Source organism: Phaethon lepturus, unplaced genomic scaffold, assembly GCF_000687285.1.
Source record: "Phaethon lepturus isolate BGI_N335 unplaced genomic scaffold, ASM68728v1 scaffold22836, whole genome shotgun sequence".
Classification (NCBI taxonomy): Eukaryota; Metazoa; Chordata; class Aves; order Phaethontiformes; family Phaethontidae; genus Phaethon; species Phaethon lepturus.
This window is the reverse complement of record NW_010545893.1, coordinates 20,287-29,858: the sequence shown is the minus strand read 5'-3', so window position 1 is coordinate 29,858 and position 9,572 is coordinate 20,287. Positions and strand designations below refer to the sequence as shown.

General features: G+C 47.3%; 1 protein-coding gene across 1 annotated transcript in view; it reads right to left on the bottom strand.

Annotated features, from left to right (window-relative positions):
* Positions 1 to 5,582: 5,582 nt before the first annotated feature.
* The window catches only part of IQCG (IQ motif containing G), a 19,178-nt gene continuing 15,188 nt past the window's right edge, over positions 5,583 to 9,572 (bottom strand). The window contains exons 6-9 of the mRNA XM_010289125.1: positions 9,291 to 9,365; positions 7,534 to 7,665; positions 6,229 to 6,330; positions 5,583 to 5,726 (exon numbers count right to left, since the gene is read on the bottom strand). Coding sequence (XP_010287427.1) covers positions 5,583 to 5,726; positions 6,229 to 6,330; positions 7,534 to 7,665; positions 9,291 to 9,365 — 453 coding nt within the window. The remainder of the gene's footprint in view (positions 5,727 to 6,228; positions 6,331 to 7,533; positions 7,666 to 9,290; positions 9,366 to 9,572) is intronic.

Genomic DNA, 9,572 nt, shown 5'->3' with positions numbered 1-9,572 from the left:
AAAAAAAGAACACCTTGCAAAATCCAGTTCTCCACCCATGCAGTTCCTTTGTTAGGTTTTGGGCAATTTAAAGAACTTTATGCTAGTCATACACGGTGCATGGGGTCTGAGACCAACTTCAGGCATGAGAGGTATTGCATCTGGGGATATACGTGAAGCAGAATACACCAAGAGGCTTCCATGGGGATAAAGGAAGAAGAAAAGGGAACAGGCTAGCGAAAAGTCCTTTTTGCAGAAGTAAACCTGCCATGGGAACACTGGCGAGGACTGGTCCTAGCTGGATTTTTTCCCCTTTTGATTTTGCAGTTTTGTTTCTGCTCTGTTTTGCTTCATGTATTTCTTTCAAGGTCCCTTCTGGTGACTGTTGAATCCCTTATTTCACATAATTATTCTAGTTGCTTCTTATTGGCATTGGTTGATCACATTGCAAGTGGAGAATGACACCTGAAAGGTATTTAAAACTGCACAGCTGAAAAGAGAAACCTTTTCGTACTGGGTATGCGCATTGCCCTGAGCCCTGCGAGAAAAGAAAGTGCCAATAACTTGCAATACACACAGGGACAGAGCAGCTCCATACAGCCACTCCTTGAGCAGGTCTTGTGTTTCACTGAATTTTGCTTGCAAGCAGTGCTGATAATTCTTAAAGGATTACATAAAAGTGTTTGAAATCTCTGCTGTAGTTTGCTGAGTGGAAGATTCTGCCGCTCGCAGCCAACAGTACAGAGCACAAATGTTTCTTGTATGTTTGTCTCTGCACAGAATTTGAAAGAGGGGGGCACTGACTTCATCTTAAACATTAGGTCACTTGTATTGTTACAGGGGCATGTTGCTTTTTAATAGCACATCCTTCATGGACTATTTAAATATTCCCATTTTAAGAAAACCATTCCCTTCACGGAATTGTGAGGGTGTGCTCCAGTCCAGCTTCCAGCACTTAGGGAAAATGAAACTTAACAGTATTCAGGTTGGTGGAAGTTTGACATTTCATTAATACTGTTTTTTAGGAATTAACGGGGTGGGGAGCTGAGCCTGAAACGTGAGACACGGCCGTTTCCTGTCGTGCCTGGTTAACACGACCGCTCATCTGTAGGAGCGGTGCGTACGCACAGGAGATGAGCTCATGTAAGGAGCAGTGGTTGCGTGGCTTTCGGGGACGTGGTGTGTCCCCGGCATCACTTACTCTGTTGTAAGTGACGGTTCACTCTGGCAGTTCAATGTACATGGTCAGATTAGTTTGGTGTTTATAATCCTGTGTTTTCATGCTGGCAAACACTAGATCTTGACCAGATGTTTAGGACAAAGATCCAAACCTGAAGTTTCATCATACGGTTTATTTAATGTATTATACCAAAAAGAACTTCAGCTCTCTTTTGCAAAATGGGTTGGGATTTTTTGGTGTATTTATGTGCAATTTTTGTTGTATCCCATGAAAAGAGTATTTTAAAGAAAACATGTATAAAATTCTATTTTGTGTGTTAAAGCAAAGATGCAATTGTCTTCCCTCTCTGGGGCATTTGTGTTGGAGGGTGTGGGAGGAATCCACCCGAGTGTTTGTGCTTGCTGGTGTTTATACACTGACTCCATTGTGCCACCGTCCTTCCTCAAACCATGCCGAGCGCCGGGCAGTGTTTGAGGCTCAGCAAGGTTACGCACCCGAGATGGGGCGGCGCGGGCACTCAGGAGCCCCCGGTGATGGCACTGCGGTGCTGGGGGCAAAACAGCCGGGGTTTGGGTCTTCCCCCCTGTGAAGGGGGAGGCTTCCGTGAAGGCCCCAACCTCGGTGGCCTGCTTAAAATAAACCAGAGACAACTTTCTACAGCACCGAGAACACCTCCGTTGTTCTTGGTAGTGACACGATGGCAAATGGTATTTTTATCCTCTTATGACTATAAATGTCTCTTTGAAAAAAATGTTTTAGAAACAGGACTTTTAAGGTGAATTTGGACATCTAAAAAATTCTTTTGTATAGATATTGTGATGTTTTACCGAACAATCTAATTTTGTTATTTCTGAAAACAGTGTAAACGTGTAATTAATAGAGTAAAGGATTTTTAAAGCTTCATCCCATGCTGTATGTCTGTAAATACATTCCATAATTTCTAAGTCTGTTACATATAAATGTGTCTGAACATTGCATACTTTATTTTAAATTGCCTGTATTCTGCCAGTAGTGTGAACTTCTAGCACATTGATAATATAAAAGGAAACCATGGGTAATTTGAAATAAAGTTTTAAAATTTACACGAATTGCAGTATTCTTCCTGATGGTTTTCTGTTGCATCAATGAATGTCACATCCTCTGTGTCGGGAGTTTATTCCCCTTCCGCATCGTCACAGTTGGCGAGTTAATGGACCTGGTTTGTTTCTCTAGTTTTCATAACCAGGATAGAAAAATTCCAGCATTTTTACACACATTCTGCAGCCACATCAGAAGTTTTTTCCTGGGGACATTTTTAACCTTCCCCTGACACTGAGAAGCAGCAATTTTGTACAGAATCTTTTGCTCCTCCCTCCTTACCCCTTGTGTTTTGGGTTTTTTTTTCCTTCTCAAAGTAAAATGTACGTTCTAGGTTTGGCAGTTTGCTTGCTGCCAGTACTGGTGCTCCTCACCGTTCTCATCTGTTGCTTGGTTTTATCCTATCTTGGGATTGATCTGCACCCCTGCTTCATGCCCCCGCAGCATTTGAAAAGTTTGTTCTTACTAGCCAAAATGTTTACTCCTCTTTTCTTCCCTCCTCACAGCTAATTTTTATTATTTAAAAAAAAAAAAATGCAAGGCCTAGAAATTGCCAGAGATCCACAGACCCTCCCTACCTGGTACACGCTGCATGCCCCCATGGTGCCGTTCCCTGCTCACCAAGCTGCTTCAGCGTCCTTTTTTTGACCTCCTGGTGACTCCATCAGTCACTTGGGACAACTCTGTTCCTGCCTTCATGAGGGCTGCCCCACTCTTTCTGGGTGTTCATTTCTGCCCCTCTGAGAAGCTGGTCAGGAGGAGGCTTTAGACAATCTCCAGCCCTTCTCCTCCATTTACCTCCCTGGAAACCAGTTTCTGCAAAAGGCTTGTGATTTCTGGTTTTCCCTGCAGAAAATATCGTGGATGTGCACTTTGATCCCATCTCTCCATAGCTGGGGAAAATGAGCAGTACCAACCCTGGCAAAGTTCCTCCAAAATGCCGGGTTTTGGGATGCTGCGCTCTGCTCCCATCGCTGGATGTGCTCAGCCTGTTTACTTGGCAGCCAAGAGACAGAAGTCTGCGGCAGCTTCTCCCTGAGCAAGGTAGGGCTCCTGAGGAGAGCAGTGCCGCGGCGGGGGCTGGCGCAGCAGAGGAGGCCGGGAGCTGGACAGTTGGATGGCAGTGTGGCCGCGTCGCCACGCAAAGGCGTCCTGCTCTTACCCGGGAGTCGTAAGCTGGTGGGGTTCAGTCAGGTTAGAAAGCTTTGCCCCCGTCACACTGTCACCCCGTGGCCAGGACACTCGCGTTGGGACTCAAGACTTCAGCACTGACCCCCCCATCTTACTGGAATAGCAAACCCAATTCTGTTGTTGCTTGCTTTTTTGTTATTTCATTTTTGAAATAAAAAGCACCCCTTCCTCTATGCACACAGACACAGAGCCTCCCGATTTTGGAAGCAGACTTTGCTGTACCTGTGCAATTTATGGTTTGGGTTTTTTTTTTTGTTGTTGTTTTTTCTCTTTGAGATACCGGTCACTAAAATGGAAGCTTTTTGAATTATTTCATGATCCAGTGCAGTGTGTTAGCTTCCTACTGGCTTGTTCACTGCAGCTCTAGGGACTTGAGGTACCATCAAAACAAGTGCTCTTATGCTGACATCAGGGACTGGGGCTTAAAGGGGAGCCCAGCCTTGGTGGAATCCCTGGATATGGAGGGTTTTTCAGAATTATGTTCTATCTTGTTCTCTGCTGAAAAGCAAGCAAAGCCCGGCTGATGCCATGCTTCAGAGTTCGTTGTTTGGTTGTATTACTGTGTGCCTAGAGTTTGATGTAAACAGTGGAGATCTACTGCATCTCCATTCTATCCCACTTTTTCCTTAGCTCCAAACCTCTGAAGAATTTATGATCAAACTTCATTCCCTCCACCCAACAGGTCACCTGTTAACACCCACCACATAACACTAGTCCTAAGTGAAATCTGAGTGAGAAGCACATGAAAAAGAAGAGTTAAAATTAGGAACATAACTCTCGTGGTTGTTCGGAGGCACCTCCTGCAATAAGAAGCCGCAGTGCAGATGTGGGGTGTAAGCGCGGTCCTGCTCGGTTCCTGCCAGCATCGGGCTGGAGTGATCCTTGTTCTGACCATGGGATCCTGTTCTTGCCACCGTGCGGGGACCACGGAAAGCGAGCGAATGTGTTCAGGGCTTTGGTACCAGTGCTGGAATGGGAACACATTCTGCTTTCAAGTAAGTGGCAGTGCTGCAGCGGTAATACCGGTACCTCTAACAAAGTTTGTCTAGAGTGTCTGAAATTTAAGCGTTCCTTTGACAATCAACTCTGCCTGATGGTCGTGCACCAGCCCCTCTCCTCCTGTTCAGAGCGAGTTCTGAGCCAAAGGCTCTCTGCTCGCAATTTCAGTCCTCTCAAGCTTCAGAGCTTTTGGCACAGTTCAGCTTGGATGTGAGGATGTTTGGATGGGGCCAGCATGGGCTGGTCACAAAAAGCACAGCAGATTTTGTGTGGTTTGAGCTCGCTCTCCTGCGTGGGAGTGTCAAAAACCAGCCAGCTCAACCACAGGCTAATTTTGCTTTGTGCACAGATCTGCATGTGATTGACAGTCGTGTCAGGAGAAGAGACTCCCCTTGGTTAAAAAAGCAGCTCGCTGCTCGCCAGCGGCTTTGCTCCCTGCCTGCTGCCTCATCTCGCTGCGCAGAGGCGGTGGCCAGGGTGGTGGGTATGGCTGTGACAGACCAGCTCCTGTAGGCAGCGCAGCTGGCTGCCGATTTCCATTGTTCCCTCCCTCAGTCGGAAGGTATTTGGAGCTATTCTGTCTACCTGCTGACAGTTTGCAGGACTGTGGGAATGGGAGCTCGTGTGCTTTGACTGCCCTTGTGTTTACACTGCAAACTGACAGCAGTTTTCCCCCTGCCAACATAACGCCGGCACCGACAGCAGGGAGAGCAGTCCCTGAGCCCAGCTGTGGGTGACTTGGCCTCCCTGTCTTGCTCAGCACCACAGTAAACACCAGCGCTTCAGCCACGGCCAGTGCTTTGGGGTCTGCAGAGGAGGTTCTCAGTGCAGAGCGTCCCATGCAGGTGAGTTCCTGGGCTGTTAAGAGGATTACCTCCCACTAGCTGGCACGTTTCCATAAAGCACTTCGGGGATACAGTGTTTCTCACAGATGCGAATCCCCTTTCTGCTGGAGAAACTGTGTCTCTGCTGTACAAGGGCAGCTTCAAGATCTTAAGAGTTCCTGCAGCTTCACCTTAACTGCGTGTGTCATTAACTTTGTTCTCCAGAATAGTCTGAGCTCTGTTACATGGTTTATTTCGTCCTGTCAGACAGACAGACTGCAGCGCCCTGCCCAGCAACAGCCCTGGAGCACATCTGTGGCCACTTTCTTTACTTATCGCATCTTTTTCTTTGCTGCAGATTTTTCCGTTTTCTCTTTTTGTTTCTGCTTTGATTGCTGTTTCTCCCAAATCTTCCTGAGGGCCTGGTAAGGTCCAAGGTTTCTGCGGACCATTGTGCCTCTCCACCAGGCCTGCAGCTGGGGAGGAGGGGGGGAGAGAGAGAGAGGTCTTAGCGGAACTCACTTGCTGGGGTAGCTGGTACAGTGCCAGAGTCCCTCCTGCACTCCTCAGCTGCAGGAGGGAACCCCTGGTCCACGCGTCAGCAGCTGGGCCTATGCTGGTTATGCTGAAGGTAGCCATGTCTGGGCTGTGGGCAGCTGTTGCTGGTGGCATGGGGATGAGCAGGGGAACTGCCCCACGACCCCCGCCCGTATTGCCCATGCAGTGGGGCTGGTGTAATGGGCACAGCCCAAAATTATTCGAGGAGACTGGCTTCTCCCCTTTTGCTCCCTCCCAGCTAGCTGCTGGCTTTGTGTTTGCCCCAGTAGAAAGGGACAGGCTTTGTCTGTCCTTGGCTTGTGCCACCCCACAGCAGCCAACTTTCTCAGGCCATTCTCTGCCTAAACAAAGCCCATGGTGCAAATTATTAGCTCCCAGCTGCTGATGAAGCAGCACTGCCCCAGCTTTGCTCCTCTCTACCTTCAGGATGCTCTTCAGTTCCAGGGCATCCTGCTCTAGTTGTCTTCTGTTAGCCTCCTTTTCCGCCCGGTCACTGATGATGGTTTCCTCAAATGTCTGGCACTGCAAGATAGAACCAGGGGTAGCAACAGCCACATAAAAAACACATCCCCTAAACTGCCGGGCCAGCCTTCAAGGCTTGCTCTGCCCAGCAGCTTGCCAGGGCAGGGCAGGGCTCACCTGGACTCCTCTGGCTGCCTACTGGTCTCATCCTGGCTACATGCTTTTCACAACCCAGCAGGGCTGCTCTGGCCAGTGGGTCGCAGTGCCCGTCCTGTGCACCAAGGAGCTCCCCAGCAGCCCAAGGGTAAGCATGGACCTTCCTCCCCCACCTCCTTTATTTGATCTTTCCCAAATCCAGATGGCAAATGTTGCTCATTACCACCATCAGTCCTAAGGCGCTGAGAGATGCTGCCAAAGTGAAACCTCTCATGGCCTGGGTGTAATTAACCCTCTGATCCTGTGCTGTAAAATGGCTGTCTGATGGCGTCTCAGGCAACAGATGGTGGTAGGAAGGACCTGTGCTCCCCCAGGCTAGGCAGCAGATGATGTACAAACACACTGGGGACACTGAGATGACAGTGTACAGAGTGAAAAATGAGCCCACAAGCAGGGAAACATCTATCTCAGTCCCTTCATCTCAGACCCAGTGACAGTAAGGAATGATTACAAGATAATTCCTTCTTGGCTTTAAAACACCCCTTTTTCTAGATACTTCTCTCTGTGCTGCCTGCTCTGCTGTGCCTGCATAGCTGTGATCAGAGCCCGGTGGTTAACCAAGAAACCAACATGAGGTAGGAATGGTTTCAAGAGGAATTAGTTCCTTTACAGCAGAGCACTGTACAAGCCGTGAATGTGTGTCAGCAGAAAGGGATGAGCTCCGCTTTCCAGTCGCAGCCTGGCATACCCAGATGTTGCTAGAAGGCACAAATTTGTTCAGACTAAGGCAACAAACTAAGGTGAGGCATATTTATGGGATGGGACAGTGTCTTTGCCCCTTATGAAGGCTGTCAATAGTCTCTGATTACTTGCTGGTATTCAAAAGCAGGGAAAATGTCATCATTCTTCCTTCATGTCACAGGTGGCAAATAGAAGACGGCTACTTGGTCCCTGCCTTCCCAGGACCAATCCTCATAATCCCACCCTACACCTCAAGATTACTGTGGTTTTTTTCCCATGGTCCTGGTTTCTTATCTGAATGAAGGTAGGAAAAAGCCAGGATGCAGTTTTGCATGGCTGAGCACTGAGATGCTGCTGATGCCTTACCTCCCTGGCAAGTCTCTGCAGCATTTCCAAGTTATTTGCCTTTGATGCTTTTAAGGCATCCAGTTCTTCATCTTTAGCATCTGTGTCGTTTTCATACTTGTCCACCCAGTGTTCCAGCTTCTCTTCCACCATCTGCATGGGGATAGAGTGGTGCTCAGCATGGTACAAAGAGTGTCCAGGGGAAAGGTTTACTATGGTTACCTGACCCACTTTCAGGATGGTGGTAAGACTCCCATAAATTTTGCATGGTCAGCGTTTCCTTCTCATCTAAGCCTTGAAAGGTTCAAACCCTAGGACCAGTAATAAAGAACTGGTGGTTTGCAGGCCCCTCGCTGGGGGTTCACCATGGAAGCCACAGCACTGGACTGGGGATGAAGAGAGACTGGATTGCGCTTTCAGAGGTGCATGAAGAATGGAGAAGCACTGGGGGTTAGTTTTGTGGACGGTCAGTCCTGGTGAAGTAAATGACAACCAGAAGCCATTCTTTGTGCGTATACAGAGGGAAGGGGGTTTAAGAAACAGAATTGGACAGTGAAAAAGCTTTTGCCCTCTGCCTGCTTCTCAGCCTGCTTTCTGGATTAAACTCAGTGCACCAGGAATAAGGTCCCAGGGGACAGCACTTCACACTATTTCAGGTTGTAAACTTGGCTTTGTCTCACTCATGAATAGGAGGGCAGGTGTTGCTGAAACAGTCACCCAGATGACTTCCTCCCATTCATGAATAACTTCTCCATAGCAACAACCATGATTGCTTGCATGGAAAAATAATCTGAGGGAAAGCATCAATCTCATTACAGCATCACAGCTGTACACACAAGGGAGATGGAGGGCATGGTCATCCTCTTCTCTGTGGGCCTCTATAAAGCCACCAGCTGCTCTCTGAGTACAGAGAGGCTTGTACGTTGCCTTCTGGTAGAGGTCAAATAGGCTGCAGTTTGTACCTGGGAAGTCCCCTCACTATGAAGTGTTGATCAGACTAAGGCTCTGGGATATAGAGGACACTATTTAATTGCTCACAATACAGCACTTTTTTGCACTCAAATTGTATTTCTAAAAATTTATTATCCTCTATTAAATTTTGTGCTGGCAGTGATGTTAGGTACTCTGCACTAGTACAGGTTTTCTTCCAGTCATAAGGTTTATGAGATGCTTTCCAGTGTTATTCACTGTAATGGGCATTGCTGTTGATGACAGAAAAGCTCTGAACCTCTGGATCAACAGCACAAGGACATTCATGGTTGGTTGCTGCTGAAAATGGGTACAATAATTGTGAGTTAGCAATTTTCAAACCCTGATTTTTCCTCAGATTAAGATAAGGCAAAACTGGGCTGGCAGTTTGTGTCATTTCTTTCGCAGCGCCCACTCTGTGCAACACTCGGGTCTGTGAAACTGTTGCCCTCACTTTGTGCAGCAGCACTCTTCACTGCGTCACTGGGAGCCCCAGCTACTGCCAAGGAAGGTCTAAATAAAATTCCAAGTAGCTGAATAGAACTGAGGGAGGAAAAATCTGCAACACCTGAATAAACAATGCCAATCATTACAAGAACTCTAATTTTAAGGAAATGTACCCAAATGTAGCAAATCCCAAGTCTGGGAGATATGCATTAATTAAGACTTGAGGATAAGTAGTCATTCAAACAGCAGCAATCATGAATCTGGTAAATTTGATGGAAAAATAACTGGTTTTCTTTTGCAGTAATTGATGATATAATGTTTATCAGTTGCTATTTTAAGCATTAGCAGACAGTCACACATACCTTATGGTATTGCCTGAGGAAATTTTCAATCTCCACGTGGACTCGAATCTCCTCATCAGTTTTGCTCCTCAACTTCTGTGATCAGCACAGACAGAAAACATGAGAGACAATGTTAGTGCATATGTGTGTGCCCACACGTGCTGCTGAAAGCCAAGCTGGTGAGCAAGAGTGCAGGAGCTCTCTGTGTAGTCCACAGACATTTTTCCTAGTGACAAAATTAACCCAGGCAGTCCTTGCCCCTGGGCCATCCATGAAAAAGGGACAACTAGATCAGACCTTGAT